The 17,506-nt window shown below is 38.3% G+C and overlaps 3 protein-coding genes across 6 annotated transcripts; 1 reads left to right on the top strand and 2 right to left on the bottom strand.

The window, feature by feature from the left end:
* Positions 1–101: 101 nt before the first annotated feature.
* On the top strand, positions 102–1,939 carry LOC126766552 (histone deacetylase 11). Of its 3 annotated transcripts, none has more exons than XM_050484316.1 (5): positions 102–429; positions 485–595; positions 654–1,120; positions 1,279–1,387; positions 1,462–1,939. In XM_050484316.1, exons 1-5 carry the CDS (start codon positions 193–195, stop codon positions 1,615–1,617), a joined length of 1,080 nt encoding a protein of 359 aa, XP_050340273.1. In that variant the 5' UTR covers positions 102–192; the 3' UTR covers positions 1,618–1,939. The 3 variants fall into 3 exon arrangements, with proteins under 3 accessions (XP_050340273.1, XP_050340272.1, XP_050340274.1); XM_050484315.1 differs by having other exon boundaries at positions 1,279–1,405; XM_050484317.1 differs by having other exon boundaries at positions 1,279–1,395; positions 1,462–1,612.
* A 436-nt stretch (positions 1,940–2,375) lies between these two features.
* Positions 2,376–7,443, bottom strand: LOC126766551 (nicastrin). 2 transcript variants are annotated; one of them, XM_050484313.1, is made up of 7 exons: positions 7,283–7,443; positions 6,939–7,040; positions 6,141–6,854; positions 5,258–6,065; positions 4,987–5,198; positions 4,681–4,891; positions 2,376–3,717 (listed from the first exon to the last, which is right to left on the bottom strand). In XM_050484313.1, the coding sequence occupies exons 1-7, from the start codon at positions 7,341–7,343 to the stop codon at positions 3,693–3,695; spliced, it is 2,133 nt and encodes a 710-aa protein (XP_050340270.1). In that variant the 5' UTR covers positions 7,344–7,443; the 3' UTR covers positions 2,376–3,692. The 2 variants fall into 2 exon arrangements, with proteins under 2 accessions (XP_050340270.1, XP_050340271.1); XM_050484314.1 differs by having other exon boundaries at positions 2,376–2,934.
* A 3,502-nt stretch (positions 7,444–10,945) lies between these two features.
* LOC126766538 (DNA-directed RNA polymerase II subunit RPB2) lies at positions 10,946–15,154 on the bottom strand. The gene is made up of 7 exons (XM_050484294.1): positions 14,981–15,154; positions 14,659–14,882; positions 13,666–14,587; positions 12,578–13,600; positions 12,067–12,518; positions 11,688–12,009; positions 10,946–11,626 (listed from the first exon to the last, which is right to left on the bottom strand). The coding sequence occupies exons 1-7, from the start codon at positions 14,997–14,999 to the stop codon at positions 11,058–11,060; spliced, it is 3,531 nt and encodes a 1,176-aa protein (XP_050340251.1). The 5' UTR covers positions 15,000–15,154; the 3' UTR covers positions 10,946–11,057.
* Positions 15,155–17,506: the final 2,352 nt, after the last annotated feature.

The following is a 17,506-nucleotide window of genomic DNA, read 5'->3' as shown; positions in this document are numbered from 1 at the left end:
GGTATGTTCAGTGGCAAAAGACGCGTATGTTGTATGTTTGACATTTGTCATTTTCTCAACTTCCGTCACTTAACCATCAAATTCGTGTATTAGGAATTCATGATAATTCAACGACAATGAATAAATCAGATGATTTTAGATGTGTAATTAAAGTTCTGTATTATTTACATAAAATCATGCAAAGAACATAGAATGAAACGATTTACAGAGAAAGTGCATCATGAGCAACAAAAGGAGGTGGTTTGGGTAATGCGCGAGGATGTTGACGAACAATCAGATCAAGCTGTTTCAAAACGGAAATCAAATGAGGAACAGGAAGACGATTCTCTTAAAACACCAATTGTGTACTCAAAAAGTTATGGTGTGCGATTTTGCGGTATGGAAAAACTGCATCCTTTTGATGCCGCTAAAGGATCACATGTATTTAAAGTAAATGCATATTTAGTTTTTTTTATAGAAATCAATAAAATTTCCGCTATTGCAGTTCTTACTTCAGAATGAAATATTTCGTCCCGGACGATTTTATGAGCCTAGTGAAATAACAAAGACTGAGCTTCAAAAGGTCCATACACGCAAATATTTACGCAGCTTGAAGGTACAATATTTCCTTTAGAAAATATTTGTGTTAAACTCTATCGTATCACTTATTAAAGTGGAGTGTGAATGCAGCTAAGATATCGGAAATTCCTTTGCTACTCTTTGTACCTAACACGTTTGTACAGCGTGGCTACTTGCGTCCCATGCGCTTTCAAACTGCTGGGTCTATATTAGCCGGTAGTCTGGCAATACGTTATGGATGGGCTATTAATTTGGGCGGAGGATTTCATCATTGTTGTGCCTACAAAGGTGGTGGCTTCTGCCCCTATGCAGATATTACTTTGCTTATCACAAAAACTTTAGAAGAGGAGCCAAATGTCGAGACAGCAATGATTGTGGACTTGGATGCACATCAGGGAAATGGACACGAACGTGATTTTTACGAGAATGAAAAAGTATTCATTTTGGATATGTACAACGCTTCCATATATCCACGTGATCATGAAGCCAAATTGGCCATAAGTTGTGCGGTGGAACTCAAACCACGCACAGCGGATGGAACTTACTTGAAAAAATTGAAAAGGTAAAATTTGCACAAGAACTAAAAAAAAGATTGTGTTACAGTTAATTTCTTTTATTGTTTAGTTTTTTATATTCAATTTCTAGTATTAACTATGTTTTATGTAAATCTTAAAATATTTATAAACACTCATATGAAATTTTCAAAATTATATTACACAGATCTCTAAAATACGCTTTGAGTGAGTTTCGTCCAGACTTATTGGTATACAATGCTGGTACGGATATACTTTTGGGCGATCCTCTGGGCCATTTATGTATAACACCAGAGGTATTTTTGTATGCGTTGGTAATGTTATTATAATTGTAAATCTTCAATAATGTTGTTTATATCATCAAATACAGGGTGTTATGGAACGAGATCAATTCGTGTTTGCTACTTGTCGTGAGGAACGCATTCCAATCGTAATGTTGCTCAGCGGTGGCTATTTAAAGTCCTCTGCTAAGGTTATTGCCGAATCAATTGTTAATCTCAAAACGAAAGGTCTGCTTGTCTGCTAAATTCTATATTATTTTGAGTTTGATACACTGACTTAATGACTTTGGGCAATTGATAATTGTGACGCTTAATTCAGATAGCATTAAATTAAATTGGAACAAATGTATGTACATACATATGTATAGTTTACTAAAATAGGTGTTTCTTGAACTAAATTGTTTTAAAATATTTAAATATTTTATTTTAATATAAATATAAAAAAAAAATAATATTATACAAATTAAGTAATTGTAACTACATTTTGGCTGTAATAATCTAACCTAAAATTTGGGATTGTTGAAAAAAGACACAATGAAATAAACTGGAAGCATTCGCAAAAGTAAACCTACGTTTCTATATGTTTCTGTTTACTAGATTCAGTATACCTTGCCACACAATATTTAAGCCTTTCCAAATTCTTTAGTGTTCTTAGGAGAACAATGTTTTGCAAATCTTTTCTCCAAAAACCCACTAAAATCATCTCCGGACTTCGGTTGCTTCTCTACGCCTCTGCTTATGGTATTACGGTTTTCAACATTATGCCAATGACGAGAATAACAAAAAACTACACCGTGACAAACGTAATAAACTCTGCTCAGGATATAAAATGGCTGTTCGTACACATGTCTCTGCAGAAAATATTATGATTATACTTGTAGTATCTAAAAACACCGTTTCATGAATTTTACTTCTAAATGATACAATTTACTAAAAAAAACGTTATTTTAAGTATAAATAATATTGTATACATTATACTATCATTGAAAGATATAAAAAGATGTTCAGTTCATAAAAATTATTTTGGCTTTATTTCGTATTCTCATAAATTAGCAGTATATAATATTATTGTTCATACTAGAAACACATTGTATGCATGGAGTTACGCATTTCCGAGACAAAACACATTTTCGAATCGTAAAAATTGTTACAATGTTGTTGTTTTTTATTTTGTTTTATATTATGAATGATAAATAAGGTATGTGAGGAGTGGCCTGTTGAGGACTTTTCTTATATATTTGCACATATGTATGTGCATTATTGTTTTATTTCATTTGCTCTGCACTAAAGTTATAGGCGCTTATATATATTAATATATATATTAATTATTTAATTCGTCTTAATATATAGAGAAAAATAAAAAGTTAACTTATAATTATACATAGAATATCAAATATATAAATCCGTTAGGGAAAATGAAAAGCGAAAAATATGATTTACAGTTATCAAAATAGGGTAGCTTACATTACTTGAAACAAAAACTCAAACATTTGCTTTTAATATTTGTAACAAACTATTAGCTTGGCAGACATTATCCTAACTATAATGCAGTATACGCAAATCTGGAAACATATTTGGTAATACAAATTTAATTAGTTAAAAATTGGAATACCATATTATCGTATACATAAACATTTAGGTTGGTTTGTTATTGTGTTAATAAAAATTAGTTGACAAAACAAAAGAAATGATTATACGCGAATGGGACATACACCAAGTGCACATAACAGATAAAAAGTGCATTCAAATAGTGAGTAGATAAGAGAATTCATTTGCATTAAACAATTTTACAACGCATAAACCCTTTGTATTTACTAAAATATGCTTTTGAACTCCTGATTTCACGTACATACATATGTCTAAACACAGCATAGCTTACAATTTAAATTTATGAATTTAAATCTCTTCGTTAATTTAACTATATTTTATGATATCATGGTTTCTATTTTGGTAAAAATGTAACAACTTGGCAGCAGTCTTTGAGTGTAGTATGTACGGCAACAGTAGTGTGCGTTTCAGTATGCATCAGCTTGTGTCGAGTTGTACATATTAGGTTACCAATTAACGAGTGCTCTAGTGTATGCTGATGATGAATGCTCTAGAGGTTAATCATAAAAGACGGGACATTAGTGGAGAGGATTGGTGATGGTGATGGTGGTGACTTGATGGTTATGAGCGGACGATACATTAATTAGCTGTTTTACCGAATGTATGTGTTTCGACTTTTCCAATTAAGCACATATATATAAATAATTTCAATTATAGAGACGGTCTTGTCATTTATGTTTACATCATATTGCTTTTGCTTATGCTTTGGTTATTAACAAGCAGTCGGAGCCGTTAACCTAGAAAAAGGCAACAAATATTACAAATCTTTTAACAATAAAACTGTGGTAATATACACAATGCATTCCAGCTGAGATGATGATTGTTTAGTAGGCATGCCTTTTGCGGTACATTTCGACCTTTTTGAAATCCTCCAAACATCCATGCAAACAAGTCAGCATAAATACGCATATAATATTATGATCAGGGTTGCGAATTTTTTATTCAAATGTTTTGGAATAAATATTAGATTCGACATTTTTAATCTCAACATCCGCATTAAAAATTTAGCTAAAATTTAAACATTTATTTTTAGATTGGTACTTAAAATTAAATTCAATTCGAATTTGGTTTAAAAATTTAAATTTTTATTTTAATAGTAAAAGAGGAAAATTTAATTTTTAAACCCATAATCAGAATTAGAAATTGTTTGAATGAGTAAGTTTACAAACCAGTGCTCTAGAGTATTGAAGACGATGACTGTGAGCACTCTAGTTCAAATTGGTAGAACATGAAGAAAGCAAACCCGAAAAACGGCAATTCTAAAACAATTTTTTTTTTTAATTTTGAATTATGTGCTTGGGATTAATTTTTTTAATCCCGTCATTGGAATTAAGAGTTAAAATTAAACTTTTAATTCGTTTTTTATTTTTTAATCCCGTATTTGAGACTATAAAATAAAAAAAGAATCAAATAATTAAAATATTAGTTAACTTTTTTAATGGATTATTTGCAACCCTGATTATGAAACATGTATAAATCAGACATAACGGAATATAACAACTAAGATATAGGAATGTATAATTTTTTCACATCCACATTCGAGTGTGATGAATCTGAAGTCTAACAACGAGTAGACAAATCGGAACTACTATATGTACAAATTCAGGATACAAACTTGAGTTATTAACTGATGAGTTGTGAAATACTATAAACATGCCAAATAAGCCAGTATTCCCAAATTGCTTTGTAGAACTACTTACGCATCGGAACTTGTCGTTGCGCCTTCGAAAAGTACTTCTGAGCGGCTGCTAATAATGTAGACTAAGCAAAATGATATGATCAACACAACAATTCCAATGGAGAGTGTGACGATCTCGTGTACTCTGGACGGTCGTAAGAACATACGCGCTTTGAGACCGCCCCATGTTGATTCAGTCCAGGTTGAGTATTGACCTGATTTCCAATCGTAATCTAATGATAAAGACGGATATTTTGATGAGCCAAAAACAATAAAATAAAATTAATTCCTTAAGTATGAAAGTTCTCAATTGATTTCGTGAACGTACCATCTATCAAAAACGCAGGACTTAGAGCGTGAGTATAATTTTGCGTTGTCAGGCGACATTCGCCGGCACCCTTTTGCCCAGCAATCCACTGCAATGGCAATGGACCACACTTCTCTTCCACGGTATCCGCTACTTCAGTTGACAATAATAATCCTAAAACGCGGTTGGTCCAACCAGATGAATCCTGTGGGCTACCGGCAACGCTGATATAGCTGTAAATATTTTATGTTTAATTCTTGCAATTTAGTTATAAGTTTAAATTTGCACATACCGAGATGGTGGAAATGGTAGTCCTGGCAGGCTATTGACTGGTGATGCATCTCTAAACAGTCTACAATCAGCAGACTGTAGAAAGCAATGCAGTAGCTCATCTACTAATACAGGACTTGCGTAAACTTTCTCGAGAGGTCCTTTGCTAAAAAGCATTTGTGCCAAGGCCAAGGCTATACTCGTTGACACATTACGTATTTTCATTTGAACTGAATCAGCTGAGAAATATTGCAGCGCCTCTTCAGTGGACATGAGTTTTGTGTAATTTTGTTCGGTGTGGTTGCCGTATGTGAAATTAAGATTTGCCGCGTTGTCATATATTGAGTGATAGTATCTGTTCTGCGGCTTTGAGTTTAATATCAAGGCAGGGAATGACAGATTTTTGCGCAGGAAAGATTGCGCTGATGTGGGTGGTATAGTAGTTCCCACTTTTAATTCAAACTTAATACCGAAGTTTTGACTTTGCGCATTTAATGCAGCTGCGAAAGATTCAGCCTTTGCAGATGTCTTTACGGTGTGTACATTTATGGCCGAGATTTCATCCAATACACCAATATCGATCATTAACTCAATATTTTCAAAAGAAATTGGAGCTGTTAGTGTTGATGGTAAGGGGAAATCCAAGTTTTCTAGATCGTATACAAACCGTTGTGAGCCGATATAATCATACGATTCGCCATTAAATACAACTAAAAGTATGTTCAGTTTTCTTGTTAATTCCGAGTAATTCTTAGGAAGATATTGCTTTAGTGTGTTGGCAATGCTCATCAATGTCACATAGGCCGTCAGGGAATCCATCGCGCCCAAACCTTGAAAGCAAATGAATGAAAAATATTGATAAAAAATATATAAACCCCTTATACAGTTAAAAAGAGGTTACATACCTAACCCATCAAACATGGACGCCGTATCCATTCTACACGATATTAGAATAAATTTCTCGTTCGGGTCTGAACGAATTTCTGAAGACTCTTCTGTTATGGAACTAGATAAATTACGAGGGTACATTGTGGCGTAAACACTGCTTCCTTCCAGAGGATCACAGTATCTAGTTCGTGCTAGGTTGTTAATGAAGTTCGAACGACGAATGCAAACTTCAGAATTGACTGCTGCCGACATAAATGTAGTTACTTCAACAGCGCAAAGACTGCGCGTGGCATGGCCACTGTAATCAAAATTATTAAACTTTTGAAAGCACGACTTTAGCTTGTAGACTTCTTCTTCGTCTGCTATATAATAAATGGGAAATGGAAAGTCTTCTTGTAAGAGTCCAGTTCCCCAAGGATTCCAAGCATTATCAGCAATTTGGGTATCGCAAGTTGCCGTTTCTTTGCTGTTTGGCAGCAATAAACCGCTATATTGATTCGGGCAAGTGAGTTCATGTGAAAACTGTGTCATTTTTTCGTTGTCATTGATGAGCAATACTACAGTTATATTTTGTCGTGCTTCATTTTTTAAGCGCAGCATATTTTGCCGAGTGAAGAGATGCGGTGGTATCATGGGCGCATATGGTGGCGCAGGTGGGTTTCGTAGTAAAAATTCAAAATCTTCCACAACTTGTATAAGATGTAGTGCTCCTACAGAACCAAATTGGCTGGCTATTACAAAGTAGAGACAAAGTATTAAATTACCGACTGTCATTGTCTTTGCATGCATTTCTAAAACTTCTAATTTAAACTCACATGAGCACCCCGTTTGATGGGTTCCATTTAGGCGCCTGAAGCAGCTGGCTCCACTTATAGATGTGTACATTCCATCTTTTATGCGTTGACTTTGGCCTGTAACTAGTTGTAGCGTGTAATAATGTCGATAAGAAAACAAATGTAATATAAAGTGACTCATTGTTGACAATTTTTACGCCTACTTGTAAAGTTCTAATAAATGCGAAGCCTATAAATTATATCACTATTTTTTTACAAGCGGACAATGAAAAGTGTAGGCTTTATAATGGACCATTTGTATAAGCAACAATTTACAGATACTAAAATTTTACTGCAAATGATTTAATTATGCATTTAAAACTTACCAAGCAAATTGTTGAAACCAATCAGTTGTAAGATGAACAAAAAGATTATTCGAAGATCCATTTCTCGCTTTAAGCCGCTTTAAACATGAAAGACAAGAAAGTTTGCAGGAAATTTAGAATGCAATTCACTTGCTGCAGCTGACGACTGTTTTCTTTTGTGATAAATGCCAAAAGTTATGTTCAAACCATGTCACAACTTTATACTGTATTGGGTATGTTAAGTGATGTTAAGTGTAATATAGTTGCGTTCACACAAGAAGACTTTTGTTTCCCTAATTCGTAGTTTGTTGTCGAAGGATGGCAAGGAATGGTTAAGGGGACCAAGTTATCGTGCGGGGCGCCTTGTTTGTGTTTTTGTTCGAAACAATTCGCTACTAAGCAAATTAACATTTCTTTCCAGGGTTGTACCTGCACGAACTGTATGAATATTTGAAATGTGTTCGGAAATTGGATTTTCATCATCTAGTTTTTGTAAATATTTATACAATTAAGTTAATATAAAACAATATTTTAGAAAAGGAAGAATAGTTTATAAAAATAAAATACTGAAAAACAATATTTTGATGTTAAAATACCTGTAATTTAGTTTAAAGTGGCTATACACTACACACATTCGATCTGTATTAAATCGTTTCGCCATACACGGCATACAAATCCATTTTGCGTTCGTTCTTCAAACAGTGAAGATGTGCGACAAGAAAGGGAAAAATTGTTCGTCCGCGATCTTTCCTATTCGGTGACACGAGAAAAATGAGATTTTGTGCGCACACAGCGCCATACACGACATACATCTGTGCACGCCGATCGTAAAAAATCAAACATTTTCGCGAACATGGATTAATATGCGCACAAGCCCATACACGAGTAAATCGCTATTGAACACATACCGATCGAACGCACATGTGTGTCGTGTATGCCACTTTTATGTTTTAGTTTTAGCAGATTTTATTCCTGGTTTTAATTTTGACTTATATACTTGTATTTTCATAACTTTGATGTCTCCATAACTCAAACTCTTGAATCGGCAATAGAAGTCTATAGTCATAAAAATTTCCTTCCATATATCGGTCTTTTAAATTGGCATGTGATTCCCTAAGCAGTATTTTTCGGGAAATCTCACTTTGTAAACAGGTGCTCACGTCACCACGCGAATTTATCCTTTAAAATGTTACTATTACAGATTATATTGAGGTGGACATTGAGATTTACTAAGCCGAATTTTTAACAAATGTTATTTCAGACCCTACGAATATGACTTCTAGCCCCATGGAAAATGATTAGAATTGTGAAGAAGATTATTAAACCGCCATTCCAAAATTATGTATGTAGGCATTGCTTTGTAATTTTAAATTCCCATTTAAATATAAATATGAATACAACAGACGAACACTACAATCCATTACAATTCCCACAACAGCCGATTCTACGTTACCAGAATTGACTCGGTTTTATCCGGTCAAGGGCTGATTTGATCACTGGAGTAACTCTTTGCAGCAGAGTTATTCCATATCATCGTTACTCGTGGTGACATTGGACCGGAAGAATTTTTCTGCTGTGTCTGCGCCAAACTCCATCTCGGTTAGGTGTAACACATGCAATGGCCTTAAGATACACCGGGATTGGACCACGAGTTACATGGCTAACGCTCTACTGCGATATTAGCCTCTACGGTTGTGCAATCTGCACCAAGTTCGCGCACGGGGCTGCCACTCACAACACCACATTACAATATCGTCTTATCGATGTCGACTTCGACCGCAGGGATACTACTTTTGAATGTCAGGTTATGGCTATCCGGTCAGGCGATGTCGAGCTCGAAATATTAAATACAGGATATAACATGAATATACTCCCTACTTCGTGGTGAAAATCGTTTGGTACTAGGCGATTTTAACGCGCACCACGATCTTTGGCATTCCAGCCTGTCAAATGATCGTAAGGGGATGGTGTTGGCGAAACAGAAAGGCGAACGTCTCTTCGGTTCCGAAGAAGTGCGTGACAAAGCCAAACTATGTACTACCAGCACGGTTTCCGAAAAGCACTTAGCGTCATAAACGCCTAAATAGTTCCTGGCCTAAACCAAAAAAAACTGCGAGAGGACGTTCTTCATATTTCTTCGGCCTTTTCTACTTCTTCGGTGCAAGAAGCCTAACGCTCTCCTTCCTAAATTCACAGCGACCATATTCACAAACCGGACAAAGGAGTATAATCGATGCAGTCGATGGTTCCGACTGTCAATAACCGTAAGATTATAAGCGTGACACTAGACAGCATGTGCTTCTTCACTCCTCAAACGACCGCAATTATTGCCAAAGTACAGAGCCGTAACAAAATCCTCAAGTCGCTAGCCGACAGCACATGGGGAAAAGGAAAAGGAAACGTTGTTGGCAACGTGTAAGGCAATCGGCCAGCCGATCCTCAACTACGCCGCACCAATATGGTCGCCTGGATCCAGTGAAACGTAGACGAAGAAGCTTCAGACTTGGAACACTGCATTATGGACTATAACGGAACACCTCTTGATATCTCGGATCGAACAACTTCACAGTGAAGCAAGTATGCTCCCATCCCATCTGCTAGGGTGTTATCGTAGAAACCATACCGGCAGTCGGTTACTTGAAACGGAACCGCCTTCAAGGAACATCAAGAGATCTTTCCATAACTATGACGACGACACAAGACAATTTGACGACCAGATTTCAGACATGCACTGATCGCCATTTAAAGTGGTGCCATGAACACCTTCACAGACTCCCTCTCAGTAAATGGCGTACTTAGAGTCAAACCACGCCTCATTGCAGCCGACGAACTTGAGTTGGCGCGAGAATTGAGAGTGAATCTTGTGTAACTTCATTCTGGATAATGTAACGTATTACCTACTTATGAAGAATCGGCGCCGATATACCAAATATATGTTCAGCATGCAACGAGTCTCCGCATGACTCTAACCACATCTTTGCATGCTCAGCTAACTCTGCCATCTGACACCCCTCTCCTTTGGTCCGACCCCGTCGAAACAGCACGTTTCCTTGTCCTACCGTTGGATGACCTCGACCGTTACAACAACAAAGAACTAAAAAGATTATAATCTCTTTTCTATGAAGTAAAAAATAACTGTCCAGCCAAAAATTACGGAATACATGTTTTATGAACATACACAAAAAGCTTTATGCAAAGCAGAATTTCAAAAATTTAAATGAAAACTTCTATAACTCAAAGTCTCTCTAACTCGAAGTTTTTTGTTGATTTTGGTGATTCAAGATAGGGAAGTTTAACTGTATTATGAACACCATATTTGTGCGGTTTGGATAAAACACCAATGATTCAAAGGAGTAAAACGTCTTAAAAATTAAATTTTACTCAAAAAGTATATTTCTAGGAGTAGTCGATAATCTTTATGTTCGAAACATTTCCCACGGTCCTTAAATTTTATTTTAATGTTTCCATATTGTAGCTTGTTTTGTCCAGTTCGGGTATTTTTATCCATGAGCTGGAAAAATGTTTCACCTTTCTATGGATTTGTACTAAATAATTAAATAAAATTGTTTAATTAAATAAAATTGTCCTTTTTATCCATTTCCCATTTTCAATAATGTTTGTTAGTAGTTGAAAACACAATATCTCTTAGGATGTGCATTTAAAGAAATACGAGAACGCAAGGGATGTTGTTTAGAGTTTTAAACTTTTTTACTTTGACTTTATTTGTTAATTATAGTACTACAATGTTTTCGAATAGAAGTATAAAATGTCAGCGCTGTCAAGTTCAGTCTCATGTCTACTGAACAACCATCAGTCGCGGAGCAATGTTCATCGACATTAGCTCCTGGAACAGCAACTTTGCGGCATACGGTAAACGAACTTGTGATATCTGAGTTTTGTTTTTGCAACCCTTACACTCAAAAGTGTTATTACGCAAATTAGCAATGGCAATGAGGCCACAGAAATTGCACACATGTATACGATATGGATCGGAGACCTCAAAAAGACGTTCGCGCAGAAATTGTGCAGCTCCATGAGATATCTGACAATCACGTTCCATCTCACCGAAACGTAGACCACCATCACGTGCCCTACCCTCCATAGGTTGGCGCACTAAAATCTGTACGGGACCACGTGCACGAGAGTGAATTTTGTCATCCACCATGTGCTTGAGACGTTGATAATAGGTAGGTCCCAAGAATACTTGGGCATTGATTTTGCGACCGGTATGACCGTTATACATCACCTCGTTACCACGCAAATGATAGCCGTACTCTTGTAAGAACGTGGATATTTTTTGTACGTTGACCGCATCGTTGAAGGGCGTAGCATCACCAATTTCACCTTTGTTTGAGCCCAACTTTCCTATAAATCAACAAAATTTTATTGTAAAAGAGAATTTAAAGAGCATCCCATAATTTTTTACCTTGCAAACACTCGATTAAATGGCCAATTGTCATACGAGATGGAATGGCGTGAGGATTGATAATAATGTCCGGAGCAAGCCCTTCACAGGTAAATGCCATGTCCTCTTGCCGATACTGGATACCACAAGTACCCTTCTGTCCGTGACGTGAGGCAAACTTATCACCAATTTGGGGTATACGCACTGAGCGCACACGAATTTTGCAGAACTTATAACCTTCGCTATTCAGAGTCAACATGACTTGATCAACAATACCCGTTTCGGAGTTACGGAGGAAAGTCGAAGCATCTCGCTTGCTGAAACGCTTTGTAGTGCTATCGAGCTATAAAAAGGGCATAAAGAAAATTTGTTGCAAATCGCAAAGAAAATAATATTATACCTCATCGTCATTTTCAGGCAGAGTAATTGTTTTTCCAATAACCACGTCATCACCTGATACACGAATACCAGGCGCAATAATTCCGTCATCGTCCAATTTGTCGTAGTGAGCATTGCGCATGCCTTGACAAGTCTGGCGATTGGGCTTCTCGAAGTTCTCTTCTTGGTCGCCAATACGCTTGTTCTCAGAATCCTTATATGAGCGGTAGAAAACTGAACGGAAGAAGCCACGCTCCACTGCCGAAGCATTCAAGATGACAGAATCCTCCTGGTTGTATCCGGTGTAACACAAAATGGCAACAATTGAATTAATGCCAGCTGGTAACTCTCTGAAGCGCAGATACTCCATAGATCGTGTAGTGACCAACGGTTTCATGGGATAGTAGAGTACGTGTGCCAGTGTGTCCATCCGTACGTGGAAATTGGTAATGTAGACACCCATAGCTTGTTTACCTATAAAAAAAATTATTTACGTTAGACATTGCTTAAAACATATTTCCAAAACATAGTACCCATAGCGCTTTGATATGTATTACGCGGACTCTGATTGTGATCGGGGAATGGAATAATGGAGGCGCATACGCCCAAAATCATCGCGGGATGAATTTCGCAGTGTGTGTAAGTTGTACAATATGCATAGTCCTTATCTTGTTTCAAATCATATGGCGACATCGCAATCATCACGGTCTCCTCTTCCAAAGTGTCAATGTATTCCACTACACCCGATGCGACCAGAACTTGCCAACTATAGTTATTATAATCACGCTCTTTTAACATGTCAACATGAGTTTTTTTCAACAGCAGTGAGCCATTCTCAACAATCAATAGCGGACGACAAATACGACCGGCGTCTGTGTAAATTCTTATTTCACGATCGCGAATATCGCGGATCATTGACACTTCCGAGACAATGATATCCATCTGACGACGTAATTTACGCAATGTAGCCATCAACTGCTCCGGATCACGATGTATGCCGACCCAGCAGCCATTGACGAAAATTTTGGTTGCATCTGCGATGGCAGAGGGGGCGATTTCTTCAAGATTTTCCATGGACCATTCTTCCAAGAACTCCAAAATTGGCGAAGGCTGCGAACCAACGGAAATGTACGCCATAAGAGCCAAATTCTTTACCAGGCCGACAGCAGCTCCCTCTGGTGTCTCGGCGGGGCACAACATGCCCCAGAGTGTATTGTGCAATTGACGTGGTTTGGCTAATTTACCATCACGACCAATGGGTGAGTTGACTCGCCGTAAATGTGACAATGTAGATGCAAAAGTTAGACGATTCAACACCTGAGACACACCAGCGCGGGCCTGATGTGCCTTTTTTTGGTCACCCCAATTACCAGTGGCCAGAGAGTAACGCAGGCCGTCTGTGATTATATTCGTTTTGATAGCTAATTCCAAGTTGAAATCCTTTCCACGATCGATGAATTTTTGTGTATACATGCGGACTTCTTTCATAAGGTTTTTGAATAGCCCACGGAAAAGGAAGGCCAATAGGGGTCCGGCAAGATCCAAACGTTTGTTGCCTGTACAAAAAAAATTCGTTGTAATTAGCATGTTGCATTATTGCTGTTATATATCTTTATCTTACCGTAGTGATCACGATCGTCTAACTCACGACGACCGAGTGAAGCAAGCAGCAAACGATGTACCATGTAACCCAAAAAGTATGCTTTCTTTGTTTCACAGAAATCGGATACGCCTACATGAGGCAACATTTCCTTTTGTAAAATTTCTTTTGCGTATTTTATACGTTTGTCTTTTGTTACACCCGGTCGTGCGCCACGAGCGCCAATAAAATTTAGGGCTACATTTTGTTCTTGCACAACGAACGCTTCGTCAAGTGATGGTTTTACCATTTCCATCATTTCAGGATCATCAAAATCATAGATGATGTGCTCCAAAATATCGCGATCGGCCACAAAACCTAAAGCTCGGAACACTATCATTATTGGAATTTCCTGTTTAATGTATGGTAAGATAGCGATTATGCGCTGGCCAATGGCAGATTTTTTGATATTCTGTGAACCACGAGCCATCATGTTTACCCACAAAGTGGAAGTCGGTCTGGAGCTGTGTTCAAGACATGAACGAATTTCCGATTTGAAAGCATATTTGCCGTCTTTCATGCTGAATACGTATACAGTATTTGTTGCCATTTTTTCTTGGGCGATCAATACTTTTTCTGAACCGTTAATAATGAAATAACCGCCTGGATCGAGAGGGCATTCATTCAATTCTGTTAAATCACGATCGGTCAGCTGAGATAGGAGACAGTAGGTGGAACGCAACATAATAGGGATCTTTCCAATAAACGTCTTCTGGTGCTGCGTTTCTACTGGATCGGCACCCTCTACAATTTTTGTTTTAGTTATGTCAACATAGAGGGGAGCAGAATAAGTAAGATTGCGTAAACGTGCTTCGTTTGGCATCATAGGACTTGGAGAACCATCTTTTTCCCAATGTGTTGGTTTAGATAGATAAATTTGCTCAAATTTAAGTAGAAAGCGAGGCTATCCGTAAAATATATACATTTGACACTAATTAGTTTTGATTATTAAACAAAAGTTGATTATAAACTCACGGGTGTTTCAATTTCACCAGATGTGTGTTGGGCTTCAGCTTGCAAATCAATTGCCGGTGAGTCTTCTACAATGCGTTGCACAGACATTTGTATAAATTCGTCAAAACTGTCCAATTGCTGTCGTACTAAACCTTTTTCATCGAAATAGGCGTTAATTACAATCCAGCAAGCTTCCTGCCACAGCTCGTGGGAGATTTCCTCCGCATTTTCTTCTTCGTACATCTCTGCGATTTAAGAAAAATAAACGAAACTCGTTTTAACAATGGCGATCGGAGCACCCAGGTGGCTTACATATATTATATTATTAAGATCAAACTCTTACCATCATCTTCGTACATCATTTTGCTGGGTTGCAAAATACTTTTGGCTAATTAATTGTTTGTTTCTTACAACTTATATTACCAAAACTAATAATAAAATACGAAATTTTACAAAATTAAAATAATACGCTACGATTTTAGCCACAGAAAAGCGGCACTTGTAGAAATGTCAAATTTGGCCTGTTGACAGCTGTTAAGAGTTCTCCGCCGCATGTGGTTAACGGCGTCAAATTAATATATTCTCTCTTGAAAATAGAAAATGGCTGAACATTTTGTCGTTAATATTAATAAGAATTTTGAGAGACAATGCTCGGAAGAAATTTAACCGATGAAATTTATTTGAATGATGAATATCGGAATTTTGATATTAAACATTTTACATCTAAATACATAAAAAAATAATTATTTAACTTCGTTGAAACTTTTATATAGACAAAGAATGAGCTGATTTTTCTAGGTTCTTGCTTTGGCTTCCTTTAATAAAAATAATTAGGTAGGAAACAATAATGTTATGTACACACATATATTAGTGTTATTCAATGTATGGAACAAGTTATAGTCCGTTAAGCGCAAACTATTTTCAAAACTTAACTGTCGTGCAGCTAACTTTATTCCGTGCATATCGGATGATTTCAATTAAATTGAGGAAATACTTTTTCTTGATCTTAAGACCATTATAATGATTTCAGATCTGCTATGGCAATATGAGTTTTATACCAAGATTAAAGACTAATCTCATTCATCTTTCATTAAACTATCACACATTTTGACGAACCTAAATGGCTTAAAGTCAGCTGAAAAGTCGGAAATCAGTATACAGGTTGTTGTTGTTTTAACGGTTGTCAATCCCCGTTTAGATGGTAAGGGTTATCTGTGTTGTCATCGACGTCATCTAACGGGAGGCCCAGGAAACGTGCTGTTTCGACGGGGTCGGACCAAAGGGAAAAGGGTGTTAGATGAGTGGGGTTGGTAGGGCATGCAAAGAGGTGGTCAGTGTCATGCGGAGACTCGTTGCATGCAGGACATACATTGGGTATGTCTGGAACAATTCTGGATAGGTAGGAGTTTAACCTGCTACAATATCCAGAACGAAGCTGCGCTAGGGTCACTCGCATTTCTCGCGGCAACTCGAGCTCTTCGACTGCGATGGGTAGTGGTTTGACTCCAAGAACGCCATTCACGGGAAGGGAGTCGGTGAAGGTGTTAATGGCTCCAGTATGAATGGCGGTCAGTACCTGTCGAAAGTCAGTTGCGTCCAAATTCGGTCGGCGTATTGTACGAAGTCGTCGACGTAGTCAAGGAAAGACCTTTTGATGCTCCTAGGAGGCGGTTCCGCTCCAAGCAGATGGCTGCAAGGGTGATTTCTACGAAAACATCCCAGCAGGAACTGCTTGGAGAGGAGTTCATTATGCTCCTTAACAGGGAGCATAAGCGTCTCACTGTGTAAGTGTTCGATAGGAGACATCAAATGGCATCCCGTCGTGGTCCGGAGTGCAGTATTTTGGGAGGTCTGGAGTTTCCTCATATGCGTACCGGCCGGCCGATTGCCTTGTATGTTGCCAACAACATTTCTTTGTCTTTTCCCTATGTGCTGCCGGCTAGCGACTTGAAGATTTTGTTGTTAGGGCTAGCCGCTAGCAATGGTAATATCGGGCGAGCTATTACAGGTGCCCATAACTCTGGTGGGGGCTTCGTCATTCATTGTGCAGAATGTCGAATCGTCAATCTGTTCCGCCAGCTCCATCCCCCTACGATCATTTTACAGGCAGGAATGCCAAAGATCGTGGTGCGCGTTAAAGTCGCTTAGTACCAAACGGTTTTCACTACGAAGTAGCGCGCCTATATTCGGGTGATATCCTGTAGGGCAACATGTAACTGGGGGGATGTATATATTAAACATTTCGAGCTCGACATCGCCTGACCGAATAGGTATACCCTTACATTCGAGGGTAGTATCCCTGCGGTTGATATCTTCATCGATTAGACGATATCGATACTGCACCGTGTTGTGCAATATGAAGGCTAGGCCACAGTACACGGATTTGTCGCGGGTGTCCGTGGGTGATCCTGGGGGTGAGGGAGTGACGTTTGGGTCGTATTTGTTGCAGCTGCAGAACCCGCAGGGGCGGTAGTCGCGCTGGGGTGTTGGTTGGCGACGCCACTGTTGTGTGTTGCGGGGGCAGACTCCTGCAGCATGGGGCAACGCACGATTCACTCCACTCACGTGTGGTGGGCAGGCTGGAACACGCCGGGAAATGACACCAGCCAGTGCAGGAATTGCACTTAACTGATGTCACGTTTCGACGTATGACGGTCTGACACACGGAACAGACTGTGCGAGGCACAAGAGTTGCTGATTGCGCATGGGGCCACGTAACTCGTGGTCCACTCCCTATGAGTCTTAAGGCCTGAATAGGTCTTCAGATGGCTCCATCCATTGCATCTATTACACCTGACCGAGGTGGAGTTTGGATGGAACCTTTTTGCGCACGAGTCAGGGGATACGGAGCTACCCTGCTGCAAGGCAT

The sequence above is a fragment of the Bactrocera neohumeralis genome, unplaced genomic scaffold (genome assembly GCF_024586455.1).
Source record: "Bactrocera neohumeralis isolate Rockhampton unplaced genomic scaffold, APGP_CSIRO_Bneo_wtdbg2-racon-allhic-juicebox.fasta_v2 ctg165_3, whole genome shotgun sequence".
In the NCBI taxonomy this organism is placed as follows: Eukaryota; Metazoa; Arthropoda; class Insecta; order Diptera; family Tephritidae; genus Bactrocera; species Bactrocera neohumeralis.
Note: the sequence above shows the minus strand (reverse complement) of the source record. Positions and strands in the feature narration are given on the sequence as shown.

Excerpts from the sequence above, each read along its gene's own strand:
- LOC126766538 (XM_050484294.1), bottom strand. Across the intron at positions 13,601-13,665 it reads AGACGATCGTGATCACTACG|GCAACAAACGTTTGGATCTT; the intron begins GTAAGATAAAGA and ends TTTTTTGTACAG. Across the intron at positions 12,010-12,066 it reads TGCCTGAAAATGACGATGAG|CTCGATAGCACTACAAAGCG; the intron begins GTATAATATTAT and ends CCCTTTTTATAG.
- LOC126766552 (XM_050484315.1), top strand. The coding sequence starts at position 193 with ATGAAACGATTTACAGAGAAAGTGCATCATGAGCAACAAAAGGAGGTG. Across the intron at positions 430-484 it reads AAGGATCACATGTATTTAAA|TTCTTACTTCAGAATGAAAT; the intron begins GTAAATGCATAT and ends CCGCTATTGCAG. Across the intron at positions 1,406-1,461 it reads AGGTATTTTTGTATGCGTTG|GGTGTTATGGAACGAGATCA; the intron begins GTAATGTTATTA and ends CATCAAATACAG.
- LOC126766551 (XM_050484313.1), bottom strand. The coding sequence starts at position 7,343 with ATGGATCTTCGAATAATCTTTTTGTTCATCTTACAACTGATTGGTTTC. Across the intron at positions 5,199-5,257 it reads CTACCATTTCCACCATCTCG|CTATATCAGCGTTGCCGGTA; the intron begins GTATGTGCAAAT and ends AAATATTTACAG. Across the intron at positions 4,892-4,986 it reads TCCTGCGTTTTTGATAGATG|ATTACGATTGGAAATCAGGT; the intron begins GTACGTTCACGA and ends CTTTATCATTAG.